The sequence below is a fragment of the Zingiber officinale genome, chromosome 4A, assembly GCF_018446385.1.
Source record: "Zingiber officinale cultivar Zhangliang chromosome 4A, Zo_v1.1, whole genome shotgun sequence".
Taxonomy (NCBI): Eukaryota; Viridiplantae; Streptophyta; class Magnoliopsida; order Zingiberales; family Zingiberaceae; genus Zingiber; species Zingiber officinale.
Genome location: NC_055992.1, coordinates 46,959,005 through 46,981,989, shown reverse-complemented (window position 1 = coordinate 46,981,989; position 22,985 = coordinate 46,959,005). Strand labels below are relative to the sequence as shown.

At 37.6% G+C, this 22,985-nt stretch overlaps 1 protein-coding gene and 1 long non-coding RNA gene across 5 annotated transcripts in view; one reads left to right on the top strand and one right to left on the bottom strand.

The window, feature by feature from the left end:
- LOC121969889 overlaps window positions 1–22,985 on the bottom strand; it is a 55,265-nt gene that overhangs the window by 20,105 nt on the left and 12,175 nt on the right. For 2 of the 4 annotated variants that reach the window (XM_042520188.1, XM_042520190.1), the window contains exon 4: window positions 14,054–14,196. The exons of the other annotated variants lie outside the window; for them this stretch is intronic. In XM_042520188.1, the coding sequence (XP_042376122.1) occupies window positions 14,153–14,196 (44 nt within the window). In that variant the 3' untranslated portion in view covers window positions 14,054–14,152. Of the gene's footprint in view, window positions 1–14,053; window positions 14,197–22,985 lie in introns of those variants that run through there. 4 annotated transcript variants of the gene reach the window in all.
- LOC121969890 lies at window positions 950–2,872 on the top strand. Its single transcript, XR_006108693.1, has 3 exons — window positions 950–1,477; window positions 1,547–2,422; window positions 2,820–2,872. It is a non-coding gene; the product is annotated as an uncharacterized LOC121969890 (long non-coding RNA).

The window sequence follows — 22,985 nt, the reverse complement described above, 5'->3', positions numbered from 1 at the left end:
GCTGTGCCCTAGCTTGAAACCGTCGGCCACAGTTCGATCTCTCCGGTGATCACTTTTGTTACTGTCCCTGCTGTTCCCTAGCGCCGGCAGAGAGAAAACCAGAGGAAGAACTTGGCTTCGTGCAAGTTAAGGCATATTTGGGTATTAGATTTTGACTGGGATGCTGACACATAGGGAGTAGTAGTTCTTTGCAGTGTACGCAACAGAACTATGGCAACAATAGTTCCGGCAAGCAAATTTTTGACAGCAACTCTAGTTGGCCGTGGATTAACAGGAGAGGTTTCGGATTGAGGGTAAGGAGTTGATTGTTTCTTGCTGTAGCTTAAATCCAATTTGTATCTAAGGGTTGATTAGGGATTTGAAAACTAACCCTAATTAATCGTTGGATTTAATTTGGGTAGATTGAGATTTATGGTTTAGGGGTTTTCCCTAAAATTGTTCTTAAAGATTTTTATTTGGCTATTCGTTTAATTTGTAGCTAAATAAAAATGTCACTACAACAAAAACTACAAATGACAATACCCCTACGACAACGATTTTAAGAGAAAGCGTTGCGTATTTGCTCAAAGACAACGGTTTTTGCCAAAACCGTTGTCTTTGAACTCCCCATTAAATATAAAAGACAACGGTTTTGGCAAAACTGTTGTCATTGAGCGACTTTTTTTTTAAAACGACAACACTTTTTACAACGGTTTTATAAACCGTTGTCTTTATCCACATTTTTAGTGGCTACGATGACAGTTTTGAAAAAATCATTGTAATTGAATTTGGTCATTTCCCCCCTTCGCTGTTTTCCTTTCCCTCGCTGTTTTCTTTTCGGCGCCGTGTTTTCGCGTTCCCAAACCTAAGTCATTTATCTTTCCCTCTCCTCATACGACGTTGTGCTCCTTCTCGTTTCCTGGTGAGCGGAGGCGTTCTCCAATGGGCTGCCGAAGATCCAGACGGGCCGAAGGTGGTGAGGGGCGATCCGGCCATGAAGGCGGAGGCGACCAAGGTCGCCGCCGAGCACCACCACTACTTGACGCCGACCATCAGCTTCAGCGACAGCGCCCTCAAGTTTACCCATGTCCTCTACAACCTCTCCCCGGCCGATATCTACTCTCATCTCCTCTTCATCACTCAAATCATCACATTTTATTCTCATTGAAAGAATCACGAATTCCTTGTAGAACTCTATGAGCAAGCCATAAAACATGAACATGGATCATTCATAACATCGACCGGAGCCTTGGCTACCTTGTCCGGCGCAAAGACTGGTCGTTCGCCGAGGGACAAGCGCAAGGATGAAACCACTACCAATGAGCTTTGGTGGGGAAAGTAAGTCCACACAACTAATTCATGATCCTTCCATTGATGGTTCCTTCTCAAAATGTATGTGCACTATTCACGCAGAGGCTCACCGAACATAGAGATGGATGAGCACACCTTCCTAGTGAACAGGGAGAGGGTTGTCGATTACCTCAACTCTTTGGATAAGGTACACATGCACATCAAGTGTTTGATGTAATTCCTCATAGATCCTAATATGGCATCTGAATTATACAAGGTATTTGTGAATGACCAATTCCTCAACTAGGATCCCGAGCATCGAATCAAAATTCAAATTGTCTCTGCAAGGGCCTATCATTCCCTATTCATGCACAATATGTAAGTGAAAAATACTACTAATAAGAATGCTAAAGATGCTCTTCAATTCTACAGTTCGACAGTTATCCAGATAAGTCATCTTTGCGTTTGTTCTGTTGATCTCTAGTAGTGAATCATAGTTGTGTTAGTAGCAGGCTGGATCATACATATGCATATATTAGTGTTAGTGAGATAACTAGCTCCTCTTTCTCTCCTTAATGCCAAGGGAAAACATGTAAACTAGAAGAAGAAAAACTCTCTTTTGCATGAAATAATTGGAAGGATCGCAGGTGCATCCGTCCTACGCCTAAAGAACTGGAGGATTTCAGTACTCCGGACTTCACAATTTATACAATGCTGTCCAGTTTCCATGTAATCGATACACACACTACATGACTACCTCCACCAGCATTGATCTTAATCTTGATAGGAAAGAAATGGTCATCCTTGGCACACAGTATGCCGGGGAGATGAAGAAGGGTTTGTTCGGTGTAATGCACTATCTAATGCCTAAAAGAAACATTCTCTCCCTGCACTCTAGCAACAATATGGGCAAAGATGGTGATGTTGCCCTCTTCTTTAGACTATCAGGTAAGTGTTGGTCACATTACTTCCACATTCTTCCATTCTTTGGATTCAGCAAAATCACAACTTGTTGCTCATTTTCTTCTCAAAATTCAAACTTTATTTTCCTAATTGTTGTGAATTTGGATCCCAGGACTATTATCCAGGTATGTGGCTAACAGATTTGACAAGGGCAAGGTATGAAGTGAGGGAGAAGACATGCACGAGGAAGGTATCCATTTCCGTCCACTTGCTTCCATTCTTCTAAATCTCATGCTCTGATATTTGTTTCATCTTAATTTTCAACATTTTCTACCTTGTTTGATTGCTTTCATTGCTGCTGTGTTGCATGATAGTATTCGACCATTTTCTTCTATTATTAATTTTGACAATATTCCTTGGTTTTCCTTCATTGTTGCATGTCTTTAATGCAGCATGTCTTTGTTGGCCCTTTCGAGCGGGTCCACGTATGTTATGTTCCATTGGTGCGGTGGCTCGCTCTCCACTTATTGTTCATTTTTCCCCTATTGGTCATCTTGAAATATCTATATCTATTCTAGCAATTATATCGGTATTATATTTTCTATTGAGAAACATTTATTTAGTATCTATTTATTAGTTTTGAACAGAAGAAGAAGAGGCGAAGAGGGTTGAAGGGAATGGAGAGTATGGACTCGGATTCAGAGTAAAGGGGAATAAGAAGGGACAATTTCTTTTGTTTTATTCTCCCTTTTTTCTTTGATGTTTTTTTCTTCTGAATTTGGATTTTAATGTGAGTAGTTGTCAATGGTAATATTTGACATATTCTCAATTTTCTCAAATAATTTCTTTTATTTGACTTTGCTTCTTCATTACTGATTTTTTTTACTAATATAATTTGGGCTTGTTAATAGTTCATGAAAACAATTTACTCCAACGAAGAAATTGACGAAGTGCGATCCGAATGGGCGGATTGCGTACTAGACTATTTCCATTACTAGGTATAAATTACTAGACTTCAAAAGATGGTTGAACATTTTGTTTGTGACTCCATGACTTATTGATTTTGATTCCTTAGTGCTAATAATTTGTTTGTTCACAGCTAGCTATCTCCTTTGCTCAATACTTCATTCTTGCATTTCTACCATGAGCAGAATTAGCTGACATTTTCCTTATTTATTGCCTCTCTTTGTGGTCCAAAATTAATAATGGCTGGGTTGTGTGAGTAGCTTATTTAGTTGTTTTCGAATTATGCAAGGACTGACAATGTGGAAGTTATCTCTTTGTGAATTGTTAGATGATGACCTTTTTGTATCTTATGAGTTGCTCTACAAATTTCTTGTTTGTACGCTCCTTATGGTTTTCGTCTATATGCCATGACTTAATCTTGTTTTTCCTCCTATAATTTATTATTTTTCTTTTTTACACTCTCATTTTGCAGCTCCTGGCAACTTGTTACTTGCAAAATGGAAAAGCATATTATGCCTACCAGGTCTCAAAGGTAATGTAGTCTGGAAAATGACACAGAAAATTGCATGAATATTTTGTTTCAAGATGTTAATGGATGTAATGCGCTTTGCATGGATTCTATTGATCTTGGATGATAGTTCACTTAAATAATGTTAGCTACATGCAGTGCTAATTATTTAATAAACTATGCTAAGCTAGGTATCACTGCTCCTAGTAGATTCCATGTACTGTTATTCTCTAATAAACACCTCTTTTTGTTTCCTTCATTTGATTTGTTTTTGCCTTCTATGCACTACAGATTGGTTAATTACATTCTCCTTTTGGAATTCTAGAATTTGATAAGTTTTGTTAAATTTTCTCTTGCAGGTCGGGCAATTCGTGAGGCTTGAGTTTTTTTGATGCAAGAAGTGAGCTTTGTTAGGATGTAGCTTGCCTTGCTAATTGTAAATTAAAAGCCATATGGAGAACAGCAAATGGAAAACATGTGATTTAATGTATATGGAGAGTAATGAAAAATATGTGTATTTTGATGATTAACAACTCATTTTGTATATTTTTGTATATGTGGCTACAAGATAAATTATATACGGATGTTTATTTTGGATTTAATGTAGTAAATATTTAGTTTTGCATTGGTGGTTTGCTTATAGTAAAATAAGATTGGTTGTTTGGTATTAATGAACATTAAAGACAACCGTTAAAAATGTTGTAAAAACTAGGTAAACCACAATGAAATTTTTTTGTAAAAAGTGATAAAAGACAACGATTTTATCCGTTGTAAAATATATTAAAACTGTTGAAAAAAAAAACAAAACGTGTCAAATATTATCTACCACAACAGTTTATATCTGTTGTAAAAAATGTCTACCACAACGGTTTATTTCTGTTGTTAAAATTATCTACCACAACGTTTTAAAACATTGTCGTATCCTTCGTAGCCAAATTTTCGGCATATAAACAACAACGGATAAAAATCGTTGTCAAATGTCTACAAAGACAACGGATTCAAAACCGTTGTCGTAGGGCAATACATTCTACAACACCCTCAGTTACAACGGTTTTTTGACCCTACAACAACGGATAATATCTATTGTCGTTTGTAGTTTTTGTTGTAGTGTGTATGTTTGGTATTACAGGACTTTGACGCGAGATGAGTATCTCGGAGTCGGAATTGGACCTTTCTTTTGTCGGAGGCGGGTACTTTTGACTTATGTCATTTGATATACATAGTAATGAGTTTAACAAATAGCAAAAATTATGTTTCTTATTTGTTTCGGTTAATCACTACCAAATACCTATTACATGTTTGGTTGTTTGTTTGTTTTGGCATCTCATGTTATTACTTACCTGATTACACATGCTTAGGGGTAGTGATATAACCATGTTTCACCATGTTCAGGACCTAGGTGTGATACCCTATCCGATCTGTGAAATCTTGATATGATTTATTGATTATGGTGCACATCATGTATGTATATAGATTTGGTTCAGTATATTACCATGCTTAGTGTCATGCACCATTCGCATGATTGCATGCTGTGTGATAGATTGCTCCATTATTGTCGAGCATATCGCCAGTTTCATCACTGTTCGGTGCTCCGTTGTGATGCTTATGGATAGCGTGACGCAGCGTGGTAGCACGTCAGTTTGCTCTTCCGGTGCTCCGTTGGTCCCTCCCCGTCATAGTGTACCGGGAGATGAGAGCACTGAGCTCCCCCATTTACGATTTGGGGTAGGAGTATGTATGTACTCCGACAGCATCCCGTTCTCTCGGTCACTCATCAGGAGTAGTGATGCGGAGTGCACGGTTGTCACAGTCCTACCCACTCGGTCCCACTTTTGTTGTGAGTTGGCTGACTGGCGTCAGGGGTGACCATGACATTGGCACCATATGCATGATGCATTTATTGTTTGCGATTGTGTTTGCTGCATTTATATGCTGCACATTGTTTGGATACCTATGTTTGACATGCATACAGGATTTCTATACCTCTCAGATTGCTTGTCTTTATACCAGGTCCTGGTTAGTACAGTATTCTCCTGTTTACTTCAGTTTGTATTCACCTTTATTACATCAGGAGACTATACGCATGATTAGTGCTAGGTGTTATTTTCTTACTTTGCATATCGGTTGTACCGGCTGAGTGTTGGACTCACCCCGCCTCCATTGTTGATATTTTCAGGTTGAGGCTGTCCGGAGCAGTTCCAGTTGCTAGTCCCCATCTGCACGTAGTGCTAGTCCTCTGCTGATCTTGAGTTGCTATTTTATCTTAGTTTCGCTATCAGACTATGTTTTTAATCTTGTATTGTTTTACTTATGGATACTGTATGGATTCTTATCGTTTGATGAATTTTTGGTATGATTTGGATTTACTCTACTACATGCCTGCCTGGACGGCAGAAGAGGTAAGTTCATCGGATTTGAGCTTTACGAGTGTAGTTGAGTAGGATTGATTTTGAGTCATGGTATTACTGCTTTGGTTTGTTTATATTTATATAAACTGCGTGGTGATGGTTTATTTACATGTTATTATTCTAGCCGCATGTGGCTGAGGTATATGAGGATGTAGAAAAGTTTCAGATTATCCGCCGTACAGGAGAGATGCTGCCGAAATTTTCTCGGACAGGGACTCCTCCGGGGCGTGACACATAGAGTGCTTTCGATGGGTAAACATTATCAATTTGAATAAGTTGCAAATGTGAATAAGTAATTAAGTATAAGTAACTTGACAATTAAATAATACCGACGACTTTAGAAATAGATCTTGAATGTAGTAGTCATCGGAGTAGATTTTAGGCTTCAAAGTTGAGTTTTCTGAGTAGCACGCAGAAGCAGAAGTTGTTCAGAATATTGTATTTTATCCTCTGATCGAAGCCTCTTTATATAGTAAATTTCGAGCACCTGGCCCACCCCCGGGCGCCCGGACCTTGACGTAGACCCTTCCAATCAGTGTGCTCCAACTTGGCGACTGGATAAACTTTGACTTCGGGGCACTTGGACCAGCTCTGGGTGCTTGGACCGCAAAGGTACCTGCCCAGGCATCTCGCTCGGGCGAAAGCTTCCTGGGCGCCTGGAGCAACTATGGCCACCAAAACCACCAATTTCTAGCACTTCAATTTCCTACAAAACAAGGTTAATCCAAGCAATAATATATAATGAAATATAAGTTTAACAGTTTTCGGACTATCCGATCCTAACTTTGGGTTTCACTAAAATTTTTGGTCGAACCGATGCCTACTATTCGCTCCTCGGGGAACACGTCCTCACCTACTCCTCTTAGGAGAAATTACTTTTTTCCAGAATGGTCCTCCAAATCGTTTGGACTTCCACATAGCATGCAAGGCTTCAGGACTTTTCCGCTGAACGTCCGATACCTGAGTCATCCAGTCTTCCACCTAGTGTCCACAACCCTCAGGACTTCCACAAAGAATCCTCGATCCTAGGATTTTGCCTGACACCCTTGACCTTTAAAGATTTTGTCCCATACCCTGGATCAAGACTTCGTTACCTAACTGTAGCTAGGACTTTTCTTTTCTTAAGATCACTTAGGAATTTCCTACACAATTAGTTCAACTTGTTAGATCATAAAACAACTTAACGTTGAACCCCTTGCCATTATCAAAATTCAGGTTTGATCGTGTGATGCTTCCTGGACTAACAATCTTCCCCTTATTGATTATGGTAACTAGGTTCAAAACTTAAGTAAAAACATACAAAATAGTAAGGCATGAAGAATAAGTAGATAGAAAAAAAACTTTTTCAAAAACTAAGAATTCTTTAAAGAGTTCACAAAAAAAAAACTCCCCCATAAAAATTACATTTCCTTAGCTTTTTCTTTAATAAACAAACTTAGTTTCATTCTTAGATTTTAAGAACCTTTGTTAAGTACAGAGATTTTGAAAAAGATTTCTTATATAAACTTTATTAAGTACTTATCTTATGAAAGATTTTGATAAAAATTTCAATTAAGTACTTAACTAAAAGAAGATTTTTAATAAACACTTTAGTTAAGTACTTAGTTTTAAAAAGATTTTTATATAAACTTTGTTAAGTACTTAGCTTTCAAAAGATTTTGATAAAAACTTGAGTTAAGTACTTAGCTTTAAAAAATTTATAAACACTCTAAGTACTTGATTAGCTTTAAAAATATTTTGATAAAAGACTTTAAGTACTTAACTAGCTTTTAAAAAAAAACTTAGTTTGGTTTTTATTTAATTTAACTTCTATTATTCCTCCCTATTTGACATATATCAAAAACAATCTTAGCGTTTAGAGAAAAGAAAATTTTAATCTCTCCCTTAATGCCAAAATTTTAAGTGAATGCTTTTAAGTTTGAGGGGGATGCTCCTATTTCTTATCCTAAGGTCCAAGCATGTAAAGTAAAAAAAAAAAAAGATTTGAAAGAAAACTTTAAAACATGCATCTACTTTCCTTAGAATAAATGTCTAACCTTAGTTACTAGCCGTTTACCATAAGATAGTGGCATTCACTTGGTTAGTCAAGTTAAGTATGTGATCTAGTTAGTTTAGACAAAAAAGGATAACTTAACTTGATAAATTTGAGTTGGTATTTATAGCCTAGACTTTTATTGATGCACAGATATAATCATTCTAAATTCCAAGCAATACCCTATGTAGCTCACATCATTCTAAATGTTTTTAATACAAAAGCAAGGTATTTCTAGTGTACTTGTGAGATGCTCTGGCTAAACCCTATGAGTACATGCTTTCTAGGGGAAAAGACCTAGGTTAAGTGTAATGCCCGAAAATTCTCAAATAAATTTTAGAAATATTCTATTATTTTTCTGGAATTTTAGAATATTTTTATGAAATTTTTGGAGTAGCAGAAGTAACAAAATTAAATAAAAACGTAAAATAACCTAAGCGGGAATTGAACCCGCGACCTATTAGACCCTACAACTTATAGTATGACTTTAGTAACCAGGTGGCCCCAGCAGGGGTGTGCTGAAAGAAGAGAAGAGAAATTATATTTATGATTTAGTGGAGTCGTATTAATCACTTAATATAAATAGGGAATTTAAGTGAGGGTTTATGATTTTTGGATTGGCAACTCTTCCTCACCCTCACCCTCAATCGTCGCCCTCTCCCTCTTCCTCACCCTCTCGGCACACCAAGCCCCAAGGGACCTAGGGTTCCATCCCTATGGTTGTAGGAGCACCTTCCGGCGACGACTCTAGTACGAGGACGCTCATCTCCGCAAAAAGAATGCGTAGACATAAGAAGATCGTCGAGGAGATCTTCTTCTTCGAAAACCTAGCGATCAGAACTGTAAGAAACCTAGCGCAGGAAGTAAGTAACCCCTCACCTGCAGTATAAGTAGTTAATCTTATGTTTTTATGTTTTTAGTTCAGCCATATGCAAATTTCTCGGCACATAGGGTGTATTTGACCCTCCTCGCAAGTTTAGGGTTTATTTGAGCACCTCTAGATGGGCCAGACATGTTTCCCTCTCCAGTTTTGGGGTTTTAGATGCTGTCGGGTGCCTAGAGGTGGTCCCCAAATAGAGAGCAGAGTTAGAGCACACCAAGTGCTCGATAAAATGACTAGTACAGTTAAATGCTATAGTAAGCATTTTAATAGCTCAGTTAAATGTCATAAAAGCATTTAAAATAGCATGCTTAGTCTTGCTTCAATTTATATGGGACTAAGGTCCAATGGGTGGGCTCCCATAGTCGCCCTAAGTTCAGATAACCTAGCTCTAGGTTCAAATAACCTAATAAGGGTAAGATAAGATGAATCAGCTTATGAATCAGTATTTTACTTTTATTAGTGACACTGTACTGGACTCTTAGTTGTCCTTTGGTTGGGCTCCCATAGTCGTCCCTAGGTTTAGATAACCTAGTAAACCCTATTAGATTCGGGACTAGCTACCTCAGGTCTAGTTAGGGATACACGCATAGCAAGTACAGTTGTCGGGCTCATCAGCAGCATGATTATTATTTTTATCTATTATGAAAATAGTTTCAAAACTTCACAAATCAGTTATGTAAATACAGTTCAGATTCAGCATTAGTCTAGCATCAGTTTAGCTCAGCTTATGTATCAGTTCAGTTGTTTTTTTTCTTATTGATCCTACAAGATAGTTCTATGATCAGTATTTGATTGCCATGACTCATATATCAGTATGTCATGTTTTTTTTAGCATTTTCAGCATAATTATCAGCATGTGTTTCAAATAACATCTTTTAAAAGCATGATTTCATCGAATGCATGTTTTGTGAGGTAGATGGTTCTTACTAAGCTCCCAAGCTTATAGTTTCCTTTTCCTTATACTGCAGATAAAGGTAAAGGGAAGATGGATTAGCAGAGGCTTATCATGATTTCATACCCAAGCTCATTGTATATGAATTAATTGAGGAATGCTTATCATGCACTTACATTGTTATATGGGATGTTGGGGTGCTGCTAGCGGCATGTTTAGTTTGTATCAATGCTTTGTAAAATACCGGAAAATAGGCGAATATTAATAAGAGAATTTTTTGAAATTTTTAGAAATTTTTCGGGAATTTTTCGGAGCTCGTATGGACGAGTTTACGGGGATAAAACGGAGTTCCGGGAAAGCCTGTTTGGGCTACCCCATTTAAGCGAGGAAATGTTTATTTCTTAAAATTCCTTTTTCTTTTTGTTTTGTTTTCTCTTTTTCTTTAATTCCTCCGCTTCTTTCCCCGCACACCCGACGCCGAACCTCGCGCGCCGAGTTTCCCTTCTCCTCCCGATCCCTCTGCCCTAACCACCTCGAGACAGTTCCTCTTCTCTTCTTCTTTTCTCCCCCTCGCGTCCGATCACAGCCGACACTGATGCCTTAGCCTTCCTCTACGCCGAACCTTTCCTCTTTCTCCTTCCTCGCGACGGCCATCTCCACTGCCGCCAGCCGACGCGGATCACCGACCCTAGCGCCACACCGATGCTTCTGCCCTAGCCACCTCGCGCCGCCACCACAGTCGACACCGCCCGGAGAAGTGCCGACGGTCGCCCCTTCTGTGCCGAGCCCTATCTCCGATCGCCGAGCAGAGCAGGTTTCTTGCTTCTACCTTAGCTCTGCGCCCTAGCGTCCGACATCTCCTGGTACAGCCGAGTCTTCCTCTCGCACGAAATCAGCACAGCAGTGCCCTTTCGCCACTGTCCTTGTGCCCTAGCACCGGTCGGCCAGCCGTCAAGTGCTAGCAGCAACTTTGACGGATCCTAGGTCATCACAGGCAGTAGGAGGGAAGAGGTAATATGTATGATTGTTGATTTGGGATCTTATGTTGGATTTGTTGGCTGATAACAGTGGTATTTGTCACTGATTTCTCACAGCAGCTTCTCCGAATCTCGACAGTAAGTTCTTCAGTATTTGAGCAGTGTTGAGGCATCGAAAAATTTGGGTAAGGTTTGTGTTAAGTTAAATACTGCATTTGGTGAGGTTGGGTTAATTGGATCAGGCTAAGTTGTGGCTTTACTGGTGGTTCACTTGATTTCGTTTTGAGGGTTTTGCCCTAATTTAGGGTTAAAGAAATTTATTTAGCTATTTATAGGAATTTAGCTAAATAATTGTATATCTATTGGATACAGGACTTTGACGCAAGACGAGTATCTCGACGTTAGATTTGGACCAGATTGGATATTCCTATTGGAGGCGGGTACTTTTGACTTATTGTCTTTGATATGCTTAGTAATGAAATTAACAATTTGCATTAATTGTGTTTTCTTATTTGTTTCGGTTAATCACTGCCCGATACATGTTACCTGCTTGATTGATTGTTTGTTTACATTTCGGGTTGATACCTATCTGATTTCACATGCTCATGGGTAGTGATATAACCATGTTTTAACATGTCAGGACCTAGGTTTGATACCTTAATTGATCAGTATACCTTGATATGATTTATTTACTTTGGTGCACATTATCATATGTCCAGAGATTGATTTAGCATATTACCATGCTTAGTGACATGCACCATTCACATGATTGCATGCTGTGTGAGAGATGCTCCATTATTGTCGAGCACTTTGCCGTTTTCATCAGCATGATTGCTCGTTGTGGCTTCGTGGGTAGCGTGACACGCGTGGTAGCACGTTAGTTTGACTCTTCGGTGCTCCGTTGATCCGTTCGTGGGTAGTGTGACACGTAGCACGTTAGAATTCCTCCCGTCATAGTGTCTGGGAGATGAGAGCATTCGCCCCCATTTATGATTTGGGGTAGAGTACGTGTGTACTCGGCGACAGATCCGTCCACTCGGTCACCATCGTAGTGATGCGAGTGCAGTCGTCACCCTACCCACTTGGCCCCACTTTTGTTGTGAGTTGGTCGACCGGGGGGTGACCATGACATTGGCATCATATGCATGATGCATTTATTGTTTGTGATTGTGTTTTCTGCATTTATATCTGCATATTGTTGGATACCTATGTTTGGACATCATGGTCTTCTATACCTTCTGGATTGCTTGTCCTTATACCTGGGTCTGGTTAGTACAAATTCTCTCTGTCTACTTGGTTTGCATTTATCTTTATTTTTATCAGGAGATGATTAGTGCTAGGTGTTATTTCTTTACTTTGCATATCAATTGTACCTGCTGAGTGTTGGACTCACCCGCCTCCATTGTTGTTATTTTCGGGTTGATGCTGTCTCCAGTCGCTAGTCCTCACTGCACGTAGTGCTAGATCCCTGCAGACCTCGAGGATTTATTTACCATTTGGTTTGGTTTTTATTTGCTTATGTGTGTGCTTGGTTATTTGGATACTTGGACATCGTATGTTTTTCTTTTGATATTGATGGATGATCTATTCGATATGTTTTTACTACATGCCTGCCTGGACGGCAGAAGAGGTGAGTTTCGTCGGATTTGAGTTTTACGAGTATAGTGGAGTAGGGTGGATTTCGAGTCAGTGTAGTATTGTGATGTACTATTATAAACTGCGTGGTGAATGTTTTTTATTTATTGTTATTATTCCAGCCGCCTGTGGCTGAGGTATATGAGATGTAGAAAAGTTTCAGATTGTCCGCCGTACAGGGGAGATGCTGCCGAAATTTCTTCGGACAAGGACTCCTCCGGGGCGTGACATGCTTAGTTTTAGTATGAAGTTGATACAAAGCCATGGTTCCACTCGTATGCTTAGAAATTGCCAAAGCATGCTAAATTTCATAGAAACATGTATTAAATAGCTTAGAATGGTAGTATGTATTCTATTGTATGACAATTGCATGAAAAGTTTAGATTCCATCCTTTAGCATATGTACAACAATGAAATGGTATTTTGAACATAAATTCTAAATTTTATAGCCATTTGCAGAGATTTTAATTAGTTTAGCTTTCCATACATTATACTTCAGTGATAGACACAGAATAGTTTAGCAAACGTAACTTCCGACCTTACAGCTTAGTCAGTAGAAGGCGGGGCGTTACATTAAGTCTAATCTTTGAAATCACTAGTAAAATTGGAAATTTTGAAGAAAATAAAATGATTTATCCTAAATTTTAAAATCAAGCTGATTTTGAAAAATACTTTTGAAAAAAATCATAACCTTTTTTTTATAAAAGCAACAAAAAATAATTTTGAAGAATATTTTATTTTGAATCTATTCTACTAAGCACATGTCTAACTGTCTTCTGAGTGTATTGAACTCAAGTTCAGATAAGAGTTTTGTAAAAATGTCTGATAGGTTTAACTTGGATTCAACATAATCAAGTATAATATCATCCCTCGTTACATGATCCCTTACAAAGTGATGCTTTACCTCTATGTATTTAATCCTTGAGTGGTGAAATGAATTTTTAGTTAAATTGATGGAACTTAGTTATCAATTGATATTTTTATTTTTTTTATATTCTAATTGATAATCTTTTAAAGTGTGCATCATCCATAATAGTAAGGATGTACATTCTCTCATGGCTCTGTATTCTGCTTCAGTAGCGGATAGGGCAACACAGTGTTACTTTCTACAGGACCAGGTTACTAGGCACTGACCTAAAAATTGTCAGCTTCTACTTGTACTCTTTCTATCTAATTTACACCGAGCATAGTCTGAGTTAGAGTACCGAACTAAGTCAAATATACTAGTTCTTGGGCACCAAAGCCTTACATTTAGGGTTCCAATAATATATCTAAGTATTTTTTTTACATTAGTTAAGTGTGATTTTTTTTGCATATGATTGGTACCTAGCACACATACCTACTACAAATAAAATATTAGGTAGACTTGCAGTTTGATATAGTAGACTTCCTATTGTACTTCTATAATATTTTAAGTGAAACATCCCAAGTTTTTATTTTTATTTTTTTTATCAATCTCTCTCAACAACTACGATTTAAATGGTCATATTGTGGTACCATAAGGGAACTATCATAACTAATAAACATGACTATATCAACAAGTGTTTATCAATAAGAACAATAACTACTCAACATTCCTCACCCGAATGACATAGAAACGAAAATCTCTTGAGGTAGATCCAGTAGGCACTGCACTCCCGGACAACGGACAGTACCATGCGTCCATCCCGCCTCCTCGTCTACTCCGTCCGCGAGCCTTCCATATCACAAGAATCTTCCTCACCTGTAATGTAGACATTATGAGTCTACGATCCAGCAAGTACAATCCATTATATATAACAAGACGTCCATAAAGTATAGGGATAGCAACTAAAAGACAAGTGGAGAAACAGAATGTATCCTAATTATGATATAAGGAAGAGATAATACATGTACAAGTGATACTATGTAGCTAATAGAGTGAATATGTCACATATCCAGTAACCACATTTAGAGCCAGTCAACAGTCCCATGAACCTAGAGCTATCTCGTAGAGAACATGCATCTGGTCATATAACCGAAGCTACCATAAATAAATTATCAGTCAAGTTGGAAGGGCCCTCCTCGAAGCTCATCCCGGGTCATCCAACCCGTACTGTCACCACATATGTTCATACTCATCCAATTAGCTACATAAAAATACGATCTATCCATAATATACTTTTATCAATAGTTCATTCCAGTCATTCAGTAAACATTCTGTGCAGTCATACGTGCTCAATAAAGGAACTTTGTCTTATTTATTCTATAGTTATGCTCATTTCAAAGAGTTAAAGAACATCTACATTAAAACTTGATCCAAATCTGTAACAACATTTATAAAAGATCTTAAAGAATCAATTAGCACAACCGAAATCCAATTTTCTCTAAGATGATCATCAACTAAAAACCCTATCGGAGGGCAATGCATGGAACATAACAATGCATAGAATGAAATTACTTACTCCCTCTACTCGCTCCACTGAATCAAAACCTTAACAAGCACACGTCAAAGCTTCATAACAAAACCAATAACGAGAACACCAGAACTGCATAAAAATTTCAAACTAAAAAAAATCCACAAAACTTAAACCCCTTCACATCACGAAAACAGACTTCAAAACGGATTCCAAAAGATAGTAAGTCTTCCCTTTCAAACTCTATTCCATATGGACAGATTGGTATCAGAAATACTGCAACCAAATAAAACAACTTCATCTAAAACTTGAAAGCATCATTAGGAAATAAAAACAATCTTGAAACCAATCCAAAACTGTTCACAGAATACCAACCCAGTAGGCATGCGACACATCCCCAAAGAGAAGCCAAATCTGCCTCAAGAAAACACACTACGACGTTGAATCGAAACCCCCACTCACCAAATTAACTAAAATTCAAGGAAACATTCTGTCGAGTAACACCGGGGCACCAAAACCTTTCAAAATATTCCAGCAACACATCTCCATGACCCTCGAAATAGAATCCGATTCATCAAGTCTTCACGCCACTTCGAATCAAAACCCATAAATCATATCATACAATGAAAACAGAATTCCTACTAAAGTCACCAAATCTACTCTAAGATCGCAACCGAATCAAAAACTTCACATAGAGCACAAATCACAACAGGCATCTCTGTCTCACACTTAAACAAGCAGGTTCACGCAGAATGCCGAACACCATTCACTACAGAAAACTTGAATCCGATCTCATCCACAGCCAAGCGAACCCCACAACAACCATGAGAAGAACACTCCGAAGAAAATTGAGCTCCATAAAAAAAATGGAATACTCCGCAGAAATCCAAAAACAATGCTAACCAAACAAGAGCATTAATGAAACCTCAGGAGAAACCGAATGGCGACACATAGCAAGTATATCAACTTCTATCCAACCTTGAATCCAATCATCGACCCCTAAATCCGTAGTATTTCAGCTTCGCAAAACAGAAACAAGCCACATCAAGTTCAATCGAAAACTCAAATCCTTGCGGAACTCCAAATTAAGCCATCAACACACAAGAACGTCACCAAAATCAATCACAAAACCTCAGAAGGAACACGCACCGAATCAAGCACAGAAACCTTGAGTTACTTCAAGAACATCACAGAATAAAATTGAATCGCGAGGTATTCAATCAAACAGATCTCATCTCCTAGGTTCCTATTCCATACCTCATGGATCTCGTACTAACATAGGGAATGAACTTGCCTTGCCCTTGCCCTTGCCCTTGCCCTTGCCCTTTCCTTTCCGCGTCGCCTCTGGAAACCCTTGCGCGGCGTTAACTCCGCTGGTGACGGAGTCAGAGGTCTCTGCACCTGGTCGCAGCGTCCTCCACGAGATCGCCGGCGTAGATGTTGCCTGACCGAAGCCCAAGCACGGTGAGAAGCTCCGTCGATTTGGCGGAGATGTTGAAGGAGGCGGCGATTTGGGTCGGGGTCGGGACATGAGCGAGGAATCGGGTAGTGGTATAAATCTAGGGCAATTAAATCCATCTTTCAATCAACTCCTAACTTATTTGATTATTTCTAGACAGACTTTCTCATACCCAATTATACACCTTAAAACCTAAAATAATTTCCTAAAAATTCATAAAAATTTTAGTAAACTTCGTAAATTCATATTAACTTAATTCCTGATAAATCATCCATGAAAATATATTTATTTTTTCTTAAAATAATCTAATTATGTTAGATTTTAATTACTTAAATCTTGATCCATATTTTTGGGTATCATATGTTTTCGTCCAGCTTCATTCCCTTAACCCCCTTGCAACGTATCATACAAGTTCCTTTGTACCCTCAAAAATTCCTAAAATTCGTAGAATATTCTATAAGTTAATCATTTAATTAGCGCTTGTATGATTTTAGACATTTTTGTAAATAAATCCCTTAATTTCGCTCGTGGGTCCTTACAATTCTCCCCCCCCCCCCCCCCTTAAAAAAAATTCATCCTCGAAATTTGACTTATCAAATAATTTGGGTAGCGGTTACACACTTCTAGTTTGGTCTCCCAAGTAACTTTCAGCATCAGCTAATCTCCCATAAGACCTCTATCATTTTGATCTCCTTGATCCTCAACTTTCGGACTTGGCGATCAAGGATTTGTTTTGGGCGTCTCCTATAAGATGGATTCGGCATCCGCTGCACCTACTCATGTCCAATCACATGAGTTAGGTTAGGAATATATTTCCTTGGTCCAAGTAACACCTTAGTCCAAACCTCTAGCACTCAAGTCCACCAAGCTCTGTATCGAGCCCTAGTGAGGTAACTTAATACAAGTCAAACTCTGGAGTCCAGGGTTTCATGACTAAGTTCAACACTCAATCTAAACCTCCAACTATCAAGTCCATCAAGCTCATCCAAAAGGATTGTTTCCCCAACAATCATTTTTTTTTTAGAAATAAATTTAAGTTACAGATACAATAATCATGAATGGAACTTAATAAGGAAATCAGAAACTCAAAACTCCCCCTCAACGTAGGCTCTCCTCAACCCATTCTAACTCCCCTTGTATTAAACTACATTTAACCTTTCAAATAAACATAATTTATGGAAGTTTATTATTTGTCACACATCAAAATATATTAAACGATAAATAGGGATATACAAGCATGATCATAATAATTAACAATCAAACATGGTGATCAATACATGTAAGCATTAAAGCAATTTATACATATGCATATCTTTCATATCAAACTCATATTTCACATTTGAAGAAATATAATAATGATAAGTATATTAATGGTTGATCAGAAAATGAGAAAACTTATATATGAGAATGATGAAAATCCTAAGATCAATTTTTTTTTTAATATACTATGGTCATATGGCTAAAATGTAATACATAGTGATCAGCACTTAAGTGTTAAGACACATATCTAGGGTTCATCTATGTGTCATATATCATATTTTACATGCTACCAAAGGTCAAATAAGTCTAATCATGATACCATAAGATTATATAAAACATACAATAGTCAAAAGCATGAAATAAGGCATAATAAGTATAAAACATTCCATCTGATACTAGCATGGCAATTCCAATTAATTGAATAAGGCCATTCAATCGACTATTACAAGTTTACTAGAGTGCTAAGTCCACTAGTCAATTGCTAAGTTGTTTGGATTCCCATACGTGGTAGGTTCTTAATTTAAAAAATACTTAAATTGATAAAAAAACTAAAAATTATCACATGCAAGTATTCTGTAGTGCTTTATGCATATGGAAAATATGTCCCTGTGCAAATTCATTATAGTCTATGTATTTGGAACAAAATTAGAGTGCTTCAAAATGTTAATTATGTGTCATTCTACATGTCATATGACCAATTTATAATGTATTACTAATTCTTGAACATTTGATAGCATGTAAATGACCAAATTATGTGCATCTAACTTATGAATGACAATTATGATACATCTAGAATGATTCTAAGTGACAAATCCAGTGATATATATATATCAATTGTGCGCCAATAAAACAAGTTAGCATTTATGTTTATACTTGGGCACTCAAACCAATCAATCATGCAAATATGCCACATCAAACATAATTAAGGCATGTAAATATAACTACAACGTGCATCAACCAATATACTATGAATATCAAACAAATGTCTTAATTATCCTTCTCAAGCAATTACAAATAAATCTTCAAGAACATACTCACGAAGTAGAATCTAACACTACAATAAAAATGTTAAAAGACAACACTATAAAGATAACGATTTTAGAATGAACTATTGTTAATTTAGTAAAAGACAACGGTTTTTGACAAAATCGTTATCTTTGAGCTCCTCCAAAAAATAAAAGACAACAATTTTATAAAAACCGTTGTCGTTGAGCGACTTTTTGTAAAATCAATAATACCTTTTACAACGGTTTTCTAAAATTATTGTCTTTAAGCGCTTTTTTAGAGGTCAAAGACAACAGTTTTAATAAACCGTTGTCTTTGACTTTATTCTTTCGCCGTTTTTCCCCTTCGTCGTTTTTGTTGTAGCAATGTTTTGCTTCCCTCTGTCCAAAAATTTTTTTGCGCTCTGTTTTCCCCCCTTAGCCTTCCCGAACCCTAAACCCCTCTCCTCATACGAATCTTTTCCTCCCTTAGCCTTCCTACCGAAAAATTGTTGATAATTTGAGAGCATGAAATCAAAACTATACAAAGATAAAACAAAGCGATGCGGTAATTATAAACTCACAGTGATCTGCCAAAGTGCTGTTGAAGACGCCGGCGATCGACGAAGAGGTTGCCGCTGTCGGAAGGTGATCAGGGAGCACCGAGGTGATCGTAAAGAGAGAGATCGTGTGAGAGCAAAGGGAGAGCATTCGGCTGGGATTTGGCTCGTGAACTTTGAAGCGCTTTCCGGTTGCTCCGTGATCGTGCTTCCGACAGCGGCAACCTCTTCGTCGATCGCCGGCGTCTTCAACAACATTTCGGGAGATCACTGTGAGTTTATAATTACTGCATCGCTTTGTTTTATCTTTGTATAGTTTCGATTTCATGCTCTCAAATTATCAACAATGGTATCAGAACATGTATGGATTTGAAAGCATGAAAATCAACGTGAAAAAACTCACGTTTTTCTTCTTATATCGTGAAGAAGATGATGAACCGTGAATACTGTTCATCAATTGAATCGATTAATCAATCGATTCAATTGGAATGAATCGATTGAAATTGTATTCCAATCGATTCAAAATAGCGCATAGTTGTTGGATCGATTTACGGATCGATTAAAAAAAAAAACGTGAACAGTGCTTTTGACGAAGCACAGTGGAAAAAACTTGCATTTGAATCGATTCACGAATCGATCAAAGAAAAAAAATGCATGAACAGTAAGTTGCGTTTTTTAATTTTTTGCATGCACTTGAATCGATTCAAGAGTGAAAAAGGCATGAACAGTGTTTTTATGAAAGCACTGTGAAAAAAAAACAAAAACGTGAAAAAAAAATGCATGCATAAATTTAAATTTTTCTTCTTCACGACATGAACAGTATGTAAATTTAATTAAATATTTTTATTAATTAATTAAATACATATAGGAATGTATTATTAATTAATAAATAAATATTTAATTAAATTATAGTTTAATTTACCGAAAATAGAACCCTACCAACTTGATCAATCAAACCCAGGTCTGGTTTAAATTATTAATTGATTTAGGCAGATCAATTTGATTCAATGATACCTAAAGCTGGTTCAAATTATTTGTTGGTTTAACCAGTCCGATTTATTATTGAATTAATTGGGTATTATTGATTATAGAAGTTGGGTTGATCAAATATGACCGGATTTGTTCTGGTGTGTCAGATTTGATCATAAAATTAGATTTGTTCTAATGGGTCAGACTTAATCCAATAGGCACTGGAAGAATCAAACGGACCTAAGTTTGATCAATAAGTCTGAGATTGACTCAAATGGGCTTAAACGAGAACAGAACATAGGTCCAATTAGATTAGTTCTAATGAGGACAATAGACTAAGTTTAACATCCAGACTCCTGATTGACCGGTCTAATGGGTCAGTCGACTTAAACTCCTGAAAATCGAGAAGATTTGTTTTTCTTGATTTATAATGATGGTATGCCTATATAAATTGAATTAAACTGGTTTTGTACTGGTTAGTCGGTTTTGTACTGACTTATTTAAATTCAATTTTTCAGATGGCACGGACGATTACTATCGTCGCGAAGTGCGGCGAAACCAGCTCCGAGAGGAGATTCAGGAGATAGAGTATAAGTCTGCTTATGGAGTTGACGGACATGTTAGACGGCTGGATAGATTATTTTGGAAACTTGAGCAAGAAGAGTTTCCAGTCCTGGACAGTTATAGGATCTGGGCATTGATGCATTCATTGCCAGAGTATCCCAGGATAATAGCAGACTATGTATGGGGGCGTCATCAAGGGCGTGTCACATATTCAGTACTGTGTGAGGAACTACTTCACCATATGGGTGAAGAAGAGCATGAAGAGTCTGAAGAGGACTAGGAGATGCTCGAGGAAGATCCAGAAATGGATCTAATGGAGAATCTTGAAGCTACCCCATCTGAGATTATCTCAAATGAGTCCAGGTTAATAGGGATAGTGTTGGCTGCTATACTAGTGTTTGTCCTAGTGGGAGCAGTGCTGGCCTATCTAGTTTATTAGTGTTTTGTTTACCGTCGTTATGTATGAGCAATGTTAGCTCATCTAGTTTTTGAGTCATGTAATAATTTATGTTGTTTTATACGAACAGAATTATATAATAAAAGCTATGTTATATGTTAACTAACTTGGAAATGATTAATTCATTTCATGATATGATTCGTTCATATAAAATGATTTGTTCATTAGTTGGGATATGTGTAATATAATTGATTAGTGTTGATTAGATTAGAACATACAAATGATGAGTGGAAACAATGTTATCACTTGATTTTGTAAACTAATTCTAATTTACACTGAGTCAATGATTAATTGCACATATATGAATTATACTGAAATAATAAATAATTTGTTTATTTATGTAGATCATGGCAACTAAAAACATCATAGCTGAACTCAATAAGGGTGAGAAATTATATGGGGATAACTACAAAATCTAGCACCTCAAGATACAATATGTTCTTGAGGAACAAGAAGTTCTAGAGGTTGTAAACCAAATTATGGAGGAACCGGTTGATGGTTCTTCAGCACAGCACAGACGTGACCTTGATGCCTATAAGGCATGGAAAAGGAAGGACTCCATTGCTAAGGGCATATTAATTAGTTCAATGGTAGATGGCCTAGTATTTGAATATGAGCCATTACCATCGGCTCATGCTGTCTGGGTAGCCCTTAGAGAGAAGTACAGTGGAGTCAGTCTGAGTAAGCTCCGTCAGCTAACTATTAAGTTTGGTAGCTGTAAAAAACGCTCGAATGTTACCATGGCCCAACATCTCAGGGAGATGGGTAACATGATTCGGGAGCTTAAGACTGCTGGTTATACGTTGACCGATGAACAACAGGTTCAGGCAGTTATCCGTTCCCTTCCTGATTCTTGGGAAACGATGAAACAGAATCTGACCCATAGTGAAAGTATCAAGACTTTCACTGATGTCTCACGCCATGTGGAACTTGAGGCGGAGAGGATTGAATCCGCAAGGATTTCGGGTCAAGCTTTTGTAGCTGAAGGTTCTGGTTCCAAGAATAAGAACAAGTGGTTTAAGAAAGGAAAGGGGAAAGGAAAGGAGGCTAATGCTGTTGCTGCGAAAAACCAAATCAAGAAGAAAGGAAAGAAATATGGACAAAAACCTAAGAGCAGGTTAACTTGCTTCAACTGTGGCAAGAAGGGTCATTTTGCTCGGGATTGTACTGAGCCTAAAAAGGTAAATCCATTTTGATCTTCTTTCCACGAACAATATGTTGCAAGTACAGTGTTGTTAGCTGATTCGTATCCTTTGTGGATTGTAGATTCAGGAGCAACGAACCACGTAGCTCGTGATCGAGCTACATACGTGGAGTACCGTCGGGTACCGGTGGCAACAAATGGATATATGTAGGAAACAATGCAAGAATTGAAGTCAAAGGAATTGACACTGCAAGCTCAACCTACTTGGTGGAGGCACTTTGTTTCTATTACAGACGCCTCGATTCGGATTCACCAACTGTCGTTTTGTCTTCTAGATTTAGGTTCTGATGTAAATTTTTATAGCCGTTGTGTGGAACTTCAAATTAACTCCGTGTTAATTGGATATGGTTATGTAACAAATGGTTTTATGGTTCTTGATGTAGAACCAAATAATAATAGTTGTTTTTCAAACATTGCTCTTACTAGTAATGTTGATGTAAATGATGAAATTTGGCATACTAGATTGGGACATATAGGACAAGAACGAATGAATAGATTAGCTAAGGAGAGCCTCTTAGGTACTCATGCTAAGATTAACTTGTCTATGTGAGCATTGTCTTATCGAAAGCGACTAGGAAACTATTCGTAAGGATATTAGGGTTGAATCACCATCGCAATTAATTCATTCGGATATTCGTGGTCCAAGAAATGAAGGTTAGAAATGGGAGTTCTTATTTCATT